General features: G+C 49.7%; 1 protein-coding gene across 1 annotated transcript in view; it reads right to left on the bottom strand.

Annotated features, from left to right (window-relative positions):
• LOC107116167 (solute carrier family 12 member 3-like) overlaps positions 1–16,792 on the bottom strand; it is a 37,724-nt gene that overhangs the window by 16,761 nt on the left and 4,171 nt on the right. Inside the window, 12 exon segments of the mRNA XM_015418040.1 lie at positions 1,100–1,199; positions 2,775–2,924; positions 3,477–3,578; positions 4,840–4,963; positions 9,354–9,461; positions 9,583–9,743; positions 9,999–10,083; positions 11,469–11,599; positions 12,043–12,154; positions 13,715–13,825; positions 14,705–14,844; positions 15,986–16,081. Coding sequence (XP_015273526.1) covers positions 1,100–1,199; positions 2,775–2,924; positions 3,477–3,578; positions 4,840–4,963; positions 9,354–9,461; positions 9,583–9,743; positions 9,999–10,083; positions 11,469–11,599; positions 12,043–12,154; positions 13,715–13,825; positions 14,705–14,844; positions 15,986–16,081 — 1,420 coding nt within the window.

Below are 16,792 nucleotides of genomic sequence, written 5' to 3' on the forward strand. Positions count from 1 at the left end.
AGAGCGGGGAATCAAACCCGGTTCTCCCAGATTAGAGTCCGCGCACTTAGCCACCACACCAAACTGGCTCTTTCCCCGGCTTGCTGTTGGTGGATGGGTGATGACGGTACTCCACATGTGTGTGCCTCATCGCACTGCCACTTGGGAACGGAAGGGTGGCTTGGAAGACGCAGGAGGCGTCGATACGGCAACAGCTGGGCTTGAACCTCTCACCCATCTCACCTTTATTCTGTCTGGTCAGGAAATGGGCCTGGTGGGCAGGACTGAAATCCCCTTTCCCCAGTCCTGTGGCAGTCCTGATCTAAATCAGGCCCTTGTGAACCTGGAAACGGAGATCCCAGCAGGGGACTCGCAGCTGACCCCAGACAAAAAGTCCTCGAGACAAACTGAGGAGAATGTGTAGAAATTGTAACATACACGCGGTGGGTGAAAAGTGTTGTCAATTCACAGCTGACTTAAGGTGACCCTACAGGGTTTTCAAGGCTGGAGATGGACAGGGGGGGTTGCCTTTGCTTGCCTCTGCACGGAAACCCTGGACTTCTTTGGTGACCTCCCATCCAAGGGGTCATTTCGTAGAAAAAGAGGTGCAGGAGCTCATTAGCATAGCTTATTTGCATATGCCACGCCCCCTGACATCACCGGAAGTGTGTCAGAAGGCACGACTGGACTGTTTTGGATTGCTAGCTATTGTGGGGGGGGGGACGTGCAGATCTCTCTTCACAGAGGAGGGGAAAGCTTGTACCTGAATAAAACTTGGTCTTAAAGGTGCCACTGGACTGTTTTGGGCCGGGGGGGTGGGGAGGGTGTTCTGCAATTTACCTGGCTGCTTCTTGCTCTGACTGAGGGCTGCTGGGAGCAGGGGGCGGGGCTTGTTGCATGTGCCCGCCCCCTGGGCTCTTTACTGCCGGAGCTCCGCTCCTGTGCGCTCCTGCAGGAAATGACCCCTGCCAAGTGCTAACCAGGGCCAACCCTGCTTAGCTTCCAAGATCTGACAAGATCGGGCTAGCCTTGGCGATCCAGGCCAGGGCGACATATATTTAGGCCCTTTAAGGAAACCTGCGTTCTGACCCTCAACCTAGTAGCACAGTATTGGCCTCACCGGAAGTTCTTGACGTGATCTTCTACATTGACCAGGTTCACGGCGTTTGACAGGGCCATGCTGTAGGTGCCAGCCTGCACTGAGGAACCCCAGTTTGCATCTGTTGGGGAGGAGACAGGAGAAAAAATTAGGAATGGTTCGGTCCACATCACCTGCCTTCTTTCCAGAGGGAGAATCGCAACATTTCTCAGTGAATCTAGGAAGACAGCCAGTTGAAGGACCAGCTTTGGTAGAATCGATGAGTTGGAAAGGGCCTTAGGCCGTCTCATCCCACCCCCTGCTCAAGGCAGGAAATCCAATGCCACGTCCTTGAGCAATGGCTGTTCAGCTTCCACTTGAAGACCTCCAGAAAGGAAAAGCCACAGGAAGGCTCCTTGCATTGGGGGAAAGCACTCTGCAAAATTCAGCCCTATCTGTTGCATCTCTGTGAATTACTACTCTAGCCATGTCAGTCAGGAGGCACTTCCAGAGCAGTGACTCATACAGAGATGCAACAGATGGTTGCAAAGCCCACAGTCGGTGCTTTTGAGGGCAAGAAATCATGCTCACTAAAAAGAAACTCAGGAGGGGAGGTATAAGAGTGAAACAGGCCTTCAGATTTAATTCACATGGAGTGGAGGAGAAGGAGGAGGAGATTGGATTTATACCCTGCCCTTCACTCGGAGTCTCAGAGCGGTTTACAAACTCCTTTCCCTTCCCCTCCCCACAACAGACACCCTGTGAGGTGGGTGGGGCTGAGAGAGCTCTTTCAAGAACTACCCTTTCAAGGACAGCTCTTGTCAGAACTATGGCTTGACCAAGTACCAAGATCATCCAGCAGCTGCAAGTGGAGGAGTGGGGAATCAAACCCGGTTCTCCCAGATTAGAGTCCGCGCACTTAACCACTACACCAAACTGGCAGCTGTCAGAAGTCTAGCAATCACTGGCATATTTGTTGGCCTCCTCCTTCTAAGAGGATTTGTGAGCCCGGAGTGGATGTTGGCCTAGGACAACAACAGACTAGTTTCAGATAGCAGGCTGTACCACCAGCAGTGGTACAATCCAGGAGGGACCTTGCCCTGTCCTTTCGCTGAATCTGCAGATAAGCCCTGAGCGGAACACTCTGAAGTTCAAATCTAGGACTTCTAGCTCATGCCCTCAACTGAGCTGAGCTTCTGGATCAGAGGGGGTGATCCAGGACTCTTTTTGTAGAAAAAGCCCAGCAGGAACTCATTAGCATAATAGGCCACACCCAACAGCAGGAACTCATTAGCATATTGGGCCACACCCCTGACAGCACAGCTCATTAGCACATTAGGCCGCACCCCCATGTTACCAGAAGTGTGGTCATCCAGCCACACCCACCTTTTGCTTCTTATTCTGTTTACCTTGTTTGTGGTCCAAACCCAGGGCCTTTTTTTGTCGCAGGGACTCCTTTGCATGTTAGGCCACACACCCCTAATGTAGCCAATCCAAATGAGTTTCTGCTGTTGGGTGTGGCCTGTTATGCTAATGAGTTCCTGCTGGGTGTGGCCAACTTGGGAGCCAGCCAGAACTCCGTTCCTGTGCGTTCCTGCCCAAAAATAGCCCTGGGTGGTCCTAAGCCGGCTTAACTCCCACACTCCCACCCCTTGCCTCAGCTCACCATCAGCGGCACCCCTCGTTCGACAGACTGAAGAAGCCCAAGGTCCCTCACCTGGTTTCTTGTAGGTGACGTACGCCAAGCTCACGACGATGACCCCGACCACGATGAGGGCTGCCCACAGCAGGAACATGATGACCACAGAGATGATGGACCCGAAGAGGGCGGTCCATTTGCTGAAGTAGCGGAAGGAAGGTCTCCAGCCTAGGAGGGGCCAAGGGAGCGTCAGCTGGGGTGGCCGTCCACAAGCCAGGAATCATAAAGCCCTGATTTATCGTTCATGTCATCACTGACCCACAACAGTCACTCATTCACCTCACGCAGCAAGCTCACTGACTGAGACTGTCAGGGCCGGCCCCAGCATATTTTGCACCCTAGGCGAGGATCCCTTCTAGTGCCCCCCGTGCGCCCCCCGGTCAGAGCCAGCGGGGGGCGCTTTTGGCAGGGGGGTGGGTGCAGTTTGGTGCCCCTAATGGTTGGGGCGCTCTAGGCGAACGCCTAGTTCGCCTAGTGAGCGAGCCGGCCCTGGAGACTGTAGCCCCCCCCCCCTTGGGGTCCTGCGGTGGAGAACCGGCCCAACTCAGATCACCTTCTGACTCTCCAAAGAGCACAGGCCACAAGCTCTTTCGGATTGGTCACTCGCCCGGCATCGTTCACTGGCTCCTCCAATCCGAACACAACGTGAAAGCAGATGTGCTCACTCCACCCCACCCCACCCCCGCCTCTCTCGCACACCATCTATCCCGCCTGCCTCACCTGGAGAGTTCGTAATGGTGGCATGGAAGCAGCTGAAGTTGATGAGGGCATACGAGCAGAGGAAGAAGTTGGAGATGATGGGGGCGATGGTGTTGAGCTCAGCTGCCGGGGCAAAGGAGAGAAAAATCACCCTGGTGGGGCGGATGGCGCTGAGGGAAGGTTCTTGCGTGGGCACTGCTGAAGTGGCTAGTCCTCACCCATGCCAATCCATGATTGTCAATTGTAACTTATTAAGAGAAGGACTTCCAAGTTAATCATTTTGGTACCTTAGTCTGATGTGGGCTGTTCTGCAGATACCCTTCGTCCACACAACTCAAAAGCACCTTATGGAATGGCTGAGCATTGTTGGGTGCACCTTAAAGCTATGGAAGACCCCTCTAAGGCACCTCCTGAGACAGTGAAGGCTCAGACCATGAAGAAGAAAAGAGGTTGGATTTATACCCCGCCCTTCACTCGGAGTCTCAGAGTGGCTTACAAACTCCTTTCCCTTCCCCTCCCCACAACAGACAACCTGTGAGGTGGGTGGGGCTGAGAGAGCTCTGACAGAAACTGCTCTTTTTCAAAAACACCTCTGACAGAACTATGGCTTGCCCAAGTTCATCCAGCAGCTGCAAGTGGAGGAGTGGGGAATCACACCCGGTTCTCCCAGATCAGAGTCCGCGCACTTAACCACGACACCAAACTGGCTCTCCAGGGCTTTTTTTGTAGAAAAAGCCCAGCAGGAACTCATTAGCATAATAGGCCACACCTAACAGCAGAAACTCATTAGCATATTAGGCCATGCCCCTGACTGCACAGCTCATTAGCCTATTAGGCTGCACCCCCATGTTACCAGAAGTGTGGTTATCCAGCCACACCCACCTTTTGCTTCTTATTCTGTTTACCTTGTTTGTTGTCAAAACCCAGGGCTTTTTTTGTAGCAGGGACTCCTTTGCATGTTAGGCCACACACCCCTAATGTAGCCAATCCTAATGAGTTTCTGGTCCTGGGTGTGGCCTATTATGCTAATGAGTTCCTGCTGGGCGTGGCCAACGCGGGAGCCAGCCGGGACTCCGTTCCTGTGCGTTCCTGCCCCAAAATAGCCCTGGGTCTCACCAAAGGGCTTCAAAGAATAAAACCAGCATTCTGCCTTGGCCCGGAGACCAAAGAATAGCCCCTGCAGGTGTTTGAGAACAAGTGTCAAATTTCAGGCTGGCTGACGCTTCTCAAAAGACGGGCAACGATATTTTGCTCCCAGGCCTTTGGCAAAGGCAGCCCCATCTGCAGCGTGAAGCCACAGCCTAATGTGGAGGTCAGCTGACTTTCCATTGAGGTTTTGCGCCGTCGTGGGTCACAGGATGGATCAGGAGGAGGCCTCACTTACCAATGAGGACGAAGGCGATAGCCAGGAGGTAGGTCAAGCCGTAGGCCCTGAGAGGCTCCTTGTTCTTCCCATATCCCTTGGAGAAGAAGCCAATGAAGGGGTAGAGGTTGTCCTGGCAGAGGCACTGTAGGGAAGAGTGGCAGAAGGTGTGAGCGAGGGACCCTGGGAGATGAGAGAAAGGGGGCCTGGGTGGGGGGAGAGTCAGGCCCTACCCACAGAGCCATTTCCAAATGTCCTCGTGGACAGAAGTGGTTGCAGGCTTCCGTGAGTGCTCAGCTGTGTCACAGGAGCTGGTCCCGTTTTGGATGACATGATCTTCCCCATTGAAGGTTGCCGACCTCCAGATGGGAGGCTGGTAGGGTTGCCAAGTCTATCTTTGCCGGGAGCGGGGGGGCTCCCGACCAGCGTCTTGTGTGCGCGTGCATGCGCTTTGCGTGCGCGCACCATGCGCACATCACCCGGAAGTGATGGGAGGCCGCCAGGCACGCTGAGGGCGGGGCCATGGCCATACAAGGGAAACCCATAGAGTTTTCCCTTGTATGGCCGTAGCCCCGCCCCCGGCGTGCCCGCGTAACTTCCGGGTGACGCACACGTCGGGGTGGAGTTCCCCCCGGGGCCCAATCCGGCGGCGCCGGGGACTTGGGATCCCTAGAGGGGGGGGACTTGGGATCCCTAGAGGCTGAAGATACTCGGGAATTACAACTGGCCTTCAGATTACAGAGATCAGTTCTCTTGGAGGAAATGGCTGCTTTGAAGGGCGGACTCCTGGATAGTCATTACAGGAATTTCCCAACCCAGAGCTGCCAGTCCTCTCCCCACCCCTTGCAAAGGCTGGCTGGCTCTGCATTCCACCCACCCCCCTCCCCTCCTTAGACATGAGATCAGTATGGAAACAGGGCAGGGTTTTCCTCACTGGAATATTTCCATTCCCAAACATCCTGCCCAGAGACACCTGCCATGTCTATAGGAGGTGACACCACCCTTATTTTGGAAAAACTCCTCCTGACGATCGATAGACTCGCCCAAAATATCCAGCTATAGCTCTGTTTTACGTGACTGAATGGCAGTGTTGCAGTATATTTGAATTATTAGACCATATTTACTAGACGGCATTACAATTTCCATCTTGTTAAAAAAGAAATCACTTGCTTTACACAAAAGGAATGAGTACCTTATGATAACTAGTGAATAGACCCACAGGTCTACATCCTTCCAATCCATTCTGGGGAAGAACCAGTTTGGTGTCGTGGTTAAGTGTGCGGACTCTAATCTGGGAGAACCGGGTTTGATTCCCCACTCTTCCACTTGCACCTGGCTGGATGACCTTGGGCAAGCCATAGTTCTGACAAGAGCTGTCCTTGAAAAAGAGCCATTTCTGTCAGAGCTCTCTCAGCCCCACCTACCTCACAGGGTGTCTGTTGTGGGGAGGGGAAGGGAAAGGAGTTTGTAAGCCACTCTGAGACTCCTTTGGGTAGTGAAGGGCGGGGTATAAATCCAATCTCTTCTTCTCTCAAGAGCAGTTCCTGTCAAGAGCTCTCTCAGCCCCACCTACCACACAGGGTGTCTGTTGTGGGGAGGGGAAGGGAAAGGAGTTTGTAAGCCGCTTTGAGACTCCTCTGGGTAGTGAAGGGCGAGGTATAAATCCAATCTCCTCCTCCAGTAGCAAAATGATAGTTTTGAAGGGGCAAAGATGTGTCCTATTACAACCTTTCCCCCCTTAAAAAGATCAAGAACGCCACGGAAAACTCAGTTTCAGCGATCAAAAGCAAGCAGGAGTTGGATCCCCCTGTTTGCTTGCCTCTGATCCAAAGAGAGGATATCATTTATATCACTTTGCCAGATCCATGACTGCCACTGTGTCTGTTTTGTGTCACTGTGTCACGGTCATGTTCTGTTGGTGGTGGTGGTTTTTTTTTTAAAGAAAGTCTGGAAAAATACTCGCAGAACCACACGTAACGTGGAGCTCTGCCCTGAGAACTAGTCTTGAACCAGCAAGGGACAGAGGTCCTCATTGACATGTACATCACATGCTGAGAGTGTCGGGTGTTCTCCCAAACCTTCTGAGCACGCAACAAAGATGGCTATTTCACAACTGGTAACTTTGCATGGTATGCTGGTCATCTTCATCACCCTGCTATGCGGTCAGGATTATTTGTCCACTATTCCGCATTCCCAGATTTCTGACAAGATAGGAAGGTGTGATAAAGATTCTCCTCCTTTCTCGGCAGAGAACCAGTTTATCATGTGATTTAGAGTGAGAGGCCTGTGGTGGTTATCTAGCTATCCATCTATTATGTTTTAATCCATTTCCGCCCTAACTGCTAGAGCAACCTACGTAGCTCTCTTCTCCTTCTTTAGGCTGCAAGAAAGTGAGTGGCCCAAGGTCACCCGACAGGCTTTAAACCTGGGTAGGTATTTAAACCTGGGCTGTCCCATCTACCAGTTCAACACCCTAACCTACTACACCACACTGATAACTGCTACCATTATTAGTTAAAGAAGAGGAAGAAGAGTAGGTTTTTATACCCCACTTTCCTCTACCTGAAGGAGTCTCAAAGTGGCTCACTATCGCCTTCCCTTCCTCTCCTCACAATAGGCACCTTGTGAGGTAGGTGGGGCTGAGAGTTTGTAGGGAACCGTGACTGGCCCAAGGTCACCCAGTAGGATTCATGTGTAGGAGTGGGGAATCAAACCCATTTCTCCAGATTAGACCCCGCTGCTCTTAACCACTATATCACGCTGCCTCTTTGTGCAGTGCTAAAAGTATGCTTGTAGACATTTTCTTTTTAATAAATACTTTATTGCTTGGGATGCTGGTAGCTGTTCCCTGTACCACAGCTATTTATATTAATGCTCTGGGCTGGGGTACAACAGGAGTTAAAGAGGTAACATTAGATGGGATTGAAGAGGAAATTAATTAGTTAATTATATGAATTCGTTCATTGTATTAATTCATTCATTATATTCATTTCTTTCCTTCGTACCCCGTCTTTCTTCCCAGTGGGCACCCAAAGCAATTTATTCTTCCATTGAACAACTCAGTTGCCTAGACACTAGGGGGAGCTACATTGCTCTAAGGGTGTATTGCTCTACATTGCTCTAAGGGTGCTCTTCTTGAATGGGATGCCTCTCTTTGTCCTCACCTGGGAGCTTTGATCCCTCTTCTCTCTCTCTCTCTCTGGCTCTTGCTCCCCCCCCCCTTCTGCATATGGCTCTTCATGGAGTCATACATCTCTGCAACTCTCCTGTAGATACAATGTCCTCATACTCCCATAGACATGATGCCAGACCAGCTGGCCATTTGTGATAGGAAAAGTACTGCTTAGATTAGGTTTCTCTCTCTCCTTTTGACTGCAACCTGAATCTACTTTTACTTTTTGCAATATACTTCTTGAGAGATTTATTTACAGCACTCAATAGTCACACTTCTATGACTGGGCAAATTCTGCTATATTAACCAAGTATCCCAAAACTTATATAGTTCTCCTCTCCTCTATTTTATCCTCACAACTACCCTGTGAGATAGTTCAGCTCAGAGTGTCTGACTGGACGAAGGACCCCCCCCCCCAGCAAGCTCTCGTGGCAAAGTGGGGATTCGGACCTGGTTCTCCCAGATCTTAGTCTGACTCTATAACCACTACACCACGCTGGCTATCAGACACTGGGTGCGTTCAGACGCAGCGTTTATAATGGGATCTGTGACGGTTCCAACCGGTGTACTTACCAGCGTTCACACGGGAAACAGCTGTCTTCCCTCTCTATCCGTTGTAAAGAGCTTTAAACCGTTGCACTCTGCCACTAGGTCCGAAGTGGTGGTAAACTGAGTGCAACGGTTGAAAACGGTGCACCCCGGCGTCTGATCGCTCTCCACCGTTCCAGAGACACTTCCGTCGGAAGCCTCAGGCTTCTGGCTATCCCCCACCATTTTTTTTTAACTTAGCGATATGCGCTCAGGCGAAGCTTCGCCCTGAGCGTTTGGTTAAAAAAAAAAAAGCGCCTTACTTTAACTTCCCGGAGGAGTCCGGGACTACAGGGAGGCCAGGTTGGGCTTTAAACCTTAAAGGTAAGTGCTTACCTTTAAAGTTTAAATGTAATGGGGGGGTTGAGCATGCGCAAAAATCGCCATTCTCTGAAAGGCTGCCTATGCGCATGCTCAAACTGTCCTTTTTTTAAAAAAAGCAAACACCGACGCCCGCAGCGTGTGAGCGGGCGTCCACCGGAGCCATCCGCAAAATGGAGGGTAACTGTGATCGCGTTTCTGCCGGCATAAACGGCACCGGTTCCAACCGGTGCAGTTTATGCCAGCAGAAACGCCCCGTCTGAACGCACCCACTGGGTTAGCACTGGTCGTTTTGCTACAGGAATTACATGAGCCTTCAAGGGCTGGACTGCACAAGCATAAGATGAAAACTGGAGAATTTGTTCCTGCACCACTAAGGGCCTCAAGACCCTTGTTCCAACCTTGTCAGAGTAGCATCCATATCTCTGTCCCTCACATCCTCTTCTGAACTAACCTGGAAGACCTTGGGAGCAGAGACAAAGCACGCCAAAGCAGAGGACAGGGTGGCAGCAAAAATCCCGGCCGTGATCAGGGGACTGAACGCCGACACCATGCTCATCGCCTAGGAAACAGAGAGAGATGGAGATCTTTCTTTGCATGGAACGAGCCCCAACCACAAGACCTCACTTCCACAGACAGTCTTGGGCATTTGGGGGGGTCCAATCCCAGCAAATGTTTCCTACCTGGTAGTCATTGGCCAGCCCGTATTTGCAGGTCCCATTCAAGGCGCACTCGGTGAAGTTCCACCCATAGCCACAGCCCAAGCCGACGCAATCCCCTGTGAAGTTGGTGGCCATCATGGTGTCGTTCAGGTTGCCACTGGCGTTGCGGATCACGCAAGCACCTGGATAAAGAAGAGGGCGAATCCAAACCACTTACTACGACTGGCATCGTTCAGGTTGGCTTATGGCTGGCACCCACCCATTCCCTCCTCTGCACCATCGCGCCGTGGCCAGGCCCAGAACGGGTCAAGGAGGGACAGTGATGCGTGGTCATCCCCTTCTGCCTTGAGGTATGGCTCCTTCCACTAATTGGCCATCCTCCTCCTTACGGCTGAATATCTGGGGAGGCCATGAAGATCTGATGGCAGGCTCTTTACCTATGGTGGCAGCGATGGCCAAGTAGGTCATGGTGGTCAAGAAAATAGCCATCAGCGTTCCTTGAGGGATGGCCGCTTCAGGGTCCTGCCAAGGCGAAAGGACGAGAAGGGATGAAGGTTAGATTCTCTGTGCCCCATAATAGTGGACCGGAAGTGGCCTCACCAGAGACAGACAATGAGACACGGAGGCCTGCTCCGTCAACGTGGCTGAGCCCAGCTGCTCATTGGCTCTTCCCTTTCCCCAGCCGTTCCAATTGGTCAGTGGGTTATCACGGAGCGAAACTGATCTGCACAGGGCTCAGGGCGGTGAACAACATTTCAATGAATTTATTTATTTATTTATTATTTACATTTCTATCCCGCCCTCCCCGGAGGCTCAGGGCGGCTATCACCAAAACAAAACACTAATACAATACAAAATATTAAAAATATATCATAATTAAAACACATTTGGTGCTCCTATCAACCAATTCCAAGATTAACATTCCTAAAGACAAGATGGCCGTCCCCTAAACGCCCCGTTCCAACAGCAATACATTCCAACAACCAGCATTTCAATAAATCAATACATTTGCAGTCAAGTTAAAACAACAGCAAGATCTCTAAGACTATTTCAGATGGTGCTTATGGACCAAATTGTGTCCTTACCCCATGAGGGGGAGAGGAAAGATGGGGGAAGCCAGGCTCAGTGGAAAAACTGTTGCTGTCCTCAACTATCAGCCTGGCGAAACATCTCTGCCTTGCAGGCCCTGCGGAACTGCACTAGATCCCACAGGGCACAGATGTCATTAGGTAGAGAGTTCTGCCACGCCAGCCCCAGAGCTGAAAAGGCCCTAGCTCTGGTTGAGGACAGCTGGGTATCTTTAGAACCGGAAATCACCAGGAGGTTCTTCTTCCCAGAGTGTAATGTTCCTCTCAGGGCTATTATTGGGCAGGAACGCACAGGAACAGAGTTCCGGCTAGCTCCCAAGTTGGGCACGCCCAGCAGGAACTCATTAGCATAACAGGCCATACCCAACAGCAGAAACTCATTAGGATTGGCTACATTAGGGGTGTGTGGCCTAACATGCAAAGGAGTTCCTGCTACAAAAAAGCCCTGGGTTTTGACAACAAACAAGGTAAACAGAATAAGAAGGGAAAGGTGGGTGTGGCTGGATGACCACACTTCTGGTAACATGGGGGTGCGGCCTAATGTGCTAATGAGCTGTGCTGTAACATTCTTCTGGAGATATACCAGGAGAGGCAGTCCCATAGATCCGCTGGTCCCAGACCGTTAGGGCCTTAAAGGCTAGTACCAGAACCTTGAACCTGATCCAGAATTCAGCCTGGAGCCAGTGCAGTTGGCGAAGCACCGGTTGAGTGTGTGCTATCAGTGGGCAAGAACATTGGGGGGGGGAGTTGCAGTGGGAAAGGGGTGCCACATGAGAAGGCATGCTTGGCTATGAGATAGATGAAGGCCCAACCGTATACCTTGAGGTCTCCGGAGATATTGGCACCAGCCAGGATGCCAGTAGCTGAAGGGAAGAAGATGGAGAACATGCCGAAGAAACTTCCGTCCTCTCCCCGCCATTCAGGCACGATGTTTTGCAAGAAGATGTCGCCTTTGAGGAGGGGAGAGAGGTCAAGCGGTCTATCTAAACACAGCGGAGCAAAAGCAGAATTGTGACTACTTTGGATCCCCAGCTCAAATCAAATTCTCGATGGGCCACCTGGCACCCGCCCAGCCAGGCGAGGTTGGTTGTTTTTTTTTTGCCTTGAGTTGATGGCTGAGGGGGAATGCTGACCAGTGTTTTGTTCCCTCTAAGCTGCGTTAGTGTGAGCTAGCTCGCAGGTTTTTAGCCTCCAGCTCACAGATTCTTGTCTTCGCTCAGGAAGGAGGGCTCCAGAGCAAACTAATTTATACAGTAGCCAAATCGCTCGCTCACAACTTGTAATGCCAGCAGCTTGCAAAGTGGAATTTTTGCTCACAAGACTTAGAGGGAGCATTAATGCACAGCTTAGAGGGAGCATTAATGCCCGCTGGGGATGTTTTTATAAAACATACTTTTATAGCCGAAATGTCCCTTAGACTGCTGCTCTTTGGAGACTGGGATAATGGTTCCGATGAAGTAGCTGATGAAAGATAAGATGATGACAATGAAGAAGACAATCTGAGCCTGGGAAGAGAGAAAGGAAACAATAATTGGGGAGGAGAGAAAAGAATAAAATCCACCACAGAGCCATGGTTCCCAGCAAAATTTTCCTTGGCCCAACTGGAAGCCAATTTCCTTTCAGGAAAACCCAAAACCCAAAGGTCCTGTTTCTCCTTTTTGATATGAATGAATATAAATATATATATCATATTGGTTTTATATCGCCTTATCCATCATAGTTTCCTTCACGAAAAAGAAGAGGAGGAGGAGGAGAAGGAGGAGGAGGAGATTGGATTTATACCCCGCCCTTCACTACCCGAAGGTGTCTCAGAGCAGCTTGCAAACTCCTTCCCCGTCCCCTCCCCACAACAGACACCCTGTGAGCTAGGAGGGGCTGAGAGAGCTCTTTCCAGAACGGTCCTTGAGAGAACAGCTGCGACAGAACTATGGCTTGCCCAAGGTCATCCAGCAGCTGCAAATGGAGGAGTGGGGAATCAAACCCGGTTCTCCCAGAAAGGAGTCCACGCACTTAACCACTACACCAAACAGTTCAAGGTAAAACGGCATAAAGTCCAGGTTCAGTCCTGAGCATCACCAGTAGTCGAAAACAGCAAGAGCTACAGACAGACTAATACGGCTACCCATCTTGGCATCACCAGTGAAAAGGATGCTGCATAGCACAGAAAGAGCCTGGCTTAGAGAATTTCTGCCAGTCAGAATTGCTAATACTAAGAGGCAATGGACCAATGGGCTGACTCAGAATAAAACAGCTTCTTATGTTCAGAGCATCTTGGGAAGTGTAGTTTGGTGAGGGTGTGTGGAGTCTCCTTGGCTACAGGTCTCCCCACTTACAGAATTACAGTTCCCAGAATTCTATGAGCAGAGGGAATAACTATTAAATCAAACTAATCTATAGCGGTATGGACTAAGCTGGGGGGTCCATGGGGGAATCACAGGATGGGGGGAAAACGACAATTTGGAAAGCCCACCTCCCAAAACCTAACCCTCCAGGAGTCTTTAAGCTCTTCAGGGCTTAAGCAGGCTGGTCCCCCCCCCCCTCTCCCTTTAACAGACCTTTGGTGCTTTCAACATTTTCCATCTTAAAATGAAAACGGATACACTTATTTTTTTAGAATTTTTCTTATTCAAAATATTTACAAACCTGTGGTTCCATATTAAAATGTAAAACAAGTATAAAGCCAACAGTCGTGATAGTCTGACCCACAATCAAACAGTCATAAGACTTATAAAGAATGCTGTTTATGTATTGCAATCTAAAGCACTATAACATGATACACAACTCAATAGAAAATCCTTGAACCAAGGTACATAATCAACGTCGTCTCAGGATTACATGACAACGTTTCAAAAAATGGATCTTCTTCAGGAGATATTATAGTGGTGCCAAAGCTCTCAGTTTCATAAATGTTAGACAACAAGCCTTAAGAATATTAAATTCAGATGGGACGCTGATCTCAATTAACATTCAGGCTCAAAATATGCTGCTGGCCACTAAGCGGCACTCCATTCTCAGAGCAGACCTGTTATATCCTAAAAATCTCGGCATCACTTTCCTTCAATTACCTTTGCTTCCCATTCCATGCCAGCGAAGGTAATGCCAAGCAGAAGAGTGGTGGTGATCACACCCACGATGCGTATGTCGTTCACTGGGTCAGACATCTCCACATCGAACTCCTGTTGGAGGATGGCAAAGGCAAGTGTTAGCCAGAAAAGGCTTAAAAGCTTGGCCCGAATCCTGACATCATTTCCCCCCTAGAGGGCATTTCCTTTGCTCCTACCCATTGCCTGGCGGCTACAAAAGCAGCTAGATACACATGTTCAAGAGGGAGTCCCTGAAGAAGGAAAGGTACCCGCCTCTGTCTCCTTTGGGTTAATTTAATGGCAACTGTAGCCCTGAGAAGGCAACTGGTGTGGAGTCAGTTTGCAACTCGCGGATACAATAGTAGCTGAGCCACACCATAGAACAACAAAGAGTGCTAAGAACGTGGCTCCAGAGCAGCATGTAAAAACTTATAATATCATTATAAAGATTTATTTTACAGTGCTGACCCCAAACACTAAATGCAAAGTGAAAAATCAGTTGGAGGAATTTACATATCACTAAGTACCTGTCTGAATAATTACACAATAAGTTGGCAATATAAAAACCCAACTTGGCCGTAATTTTCTGAGAAGCATCAGAAATCTTTATAGTAATCAGTAAAGAGCTGTTGACGAAGAGAGATGTCGAGATGTCGTAGAGTCAGGCTGCCACTCCAAACTGGGAAATTTCTGGAGACGGGACCTGCCATAGGGTTGCCAACTCCGGGTTGGGAAATTCCTGGAGATTTGGGGGTGGAGCCTGAGGAGGGTGGATTTTTTTGGGGGGGAGGGGGGTACCTCAGCACAGGATAATGCCACAGAGCCCACCCTCCAAAGCAGCCATTTTCTTCAGGGAAACTGATCTCTGTCATCTGCAGATCACTTGTGATTCCAGGAGATCTCCAGGCCCCACCTGGAGGTTGGCAAGCCTACTGTGGAGTAAATGGGAGGGACTGGTTATATTCCACATACCACCAGGAGATCCTTGACAGTTTCGGCAAAGCCCACCACGTGCATAGCCACGGCAACGGCGTTGGCGAAGGAGAAGAGAAGCCCAATGGAGCCACCAAGCTCCGGACCCAAGCTACGTGAGATGAGGAAGTAAGTGCCCCCTGTGCCAGAAACAAGAGAGCCGGTTCAGACATTTCCCCCCTCAAGGACAGCCCAATCCTAAAGGAGGTGAAGTACTTCTCTTCAAGCAACTGGTTTTGAGAGAGTAATATAGTTATTAATTTCACATTTCTTTTTTGTTTAAATCTTTTTATTGGTTTTCAACAATAAAACAGATTTCAATAACTTTACATACAAAGTGTCATCTGTGATCACCGCTAGAATTGTCTTAATAATAAAAAACTAACGTTATTACGTATGAACGAGATAACAAGTTCAGCTAGCATAAACACAGTTGCGTGGAATATTTAACTAGAATCGGTAGCTAGATGACTGTGGACAAGAGTTTCCCTTATTCATACAGAACCAATTTGCAATTTGCACTTTAATATATGTAGGCATTTCTGAGGGGGTACAGGTTCAAATCACTTCACATGTAATATCTTCTCAACAGTCCTGTAAGGGAGGCCGGCGTTAATCTCCATATCCTGCAGCTAAAGGCTGAAGGAATAAGGGCCTATCTAAGACTACCTTGTAAGTTCATGGCTGAGGTGTGATTTGAACGAGGGAACCTCCTGATTTACAACTCTCGGTCATATCAAACTACCAGTTATTTAGTTCATTAATACATGTTGTAAAAGGTAAAGGTAAAGGTCTCCCTTGCTCGAAAGCCAGTCGAATCCGACTCTAGGGTTGCGGTGCTCATCTCCGTTTCAAAGCCGAAGAGCCAGCGCTGTCTGAAGACGTTTCCGTGGTCATGTGGCTGGCATGACTAAACACCAAGGTGCACGGAACGCTGTTACCTTCCCACCGAAGTGGTACCTATTTATCGACTTGCAATTTCTTGCTTTCGAACCGCTAGGTTGGCAGGAGCTGGAACTAGAGACGGGAGCTCACTCCGTCATGCGGCACACTCGGATCTCGAACTGCTGAACTACCGACCTTCCACAGCCTGCAGTTCAGCGTCTTAACCACTTGAGCCACTTTATTACATGTTGACCAACATAGAATTAGGAGGGGGGGGCGGCATTTGGTTTTGTCTGCTTCTGCCCACCTTCCAGGTCACTTGAGTATTTAACCACCGTATGTGAGTTCCAGCACAACACGGTCCTCCATGTTCAGTCATCGCTGCTTCCTGCTTACCTGCTTTGACCTTGCCGTTGGTGGAGATGGCGGAAATGGACAGGCCAGTGATGCTGGTCACCACTGCCGACATTAAAATGATCAGCCAGGTCAGCCCTAGAGAAAGAGGAGAAGATGAAGTCGGTTAGCAAGCCTGTGGGCACCACAAGAACTCATCTCAACCAGCCATGATCTGAACCAAACTCATAGCCTGCCCTTCATGTCTCTTCCAAGGTCCCCAGTTTTCACCATACTTTCTTGGTCTTCTTCTGCTTGCAAAGTCTTGGACTGGGAGTTAATAAGGTCAGGGAAGCTAACAAAGATCAAATGTAAAATGTATAATTTTAAGCCTATTCTGTCATTCTAGAACATATACAATAGATCAGCCTTCTTGAACAGACAATAGCCTGGTACAGCCAAATCCTGGTAGAGGATTTAGAACGTGTGCATGGAGTTTAGATTATATCACTTAAAAAAAATATCCTTCTCTCCCTTTCTTTCTTCTTGTTAACACTTAGGGTTTTTTTTAATTTTAGTTTTGCGCTTATTTGATATATGGAAGGGAGTGATATATGGATCACTTTAGGTTGTACTTTTCCCTGCAGAAAGAAGGTAGAAAGTAAAAAAGGTTGCCAGCTCTCCGTTGGGGTATTCTTAGTAGGGCTGCCAAGCCGCGGTGGGGGATCCGTGCGTCTTCACAGGATCCCTGCCGCGGGGGACAGCGATACGCATTGCACCGCCGTCGCCAGGATGTGTTGCTCTGGCAACAGGGCTGTTTGGAGTCCCGTTGCCAGAGCGACGCATAGCGTCACATCCTGGCGACGGCGG

This window comes from Gekko japonicus, unplaced genomic scaffold (assembly GCF_001447785.1).
Source record: "Gekko japonicus isolate JY-2015 unplaced genomic scaffold, Gekko_japonicus_V1.1 scaffold1305, whole genome shotgun sequence".
Taxonomy (NCBI): domain Eukaryota; kingdom Metazoa; phylum Chordata; class Lepidosauria; order Squamata; family Gekkonidae; genus Gekko; species Gekko japonicus.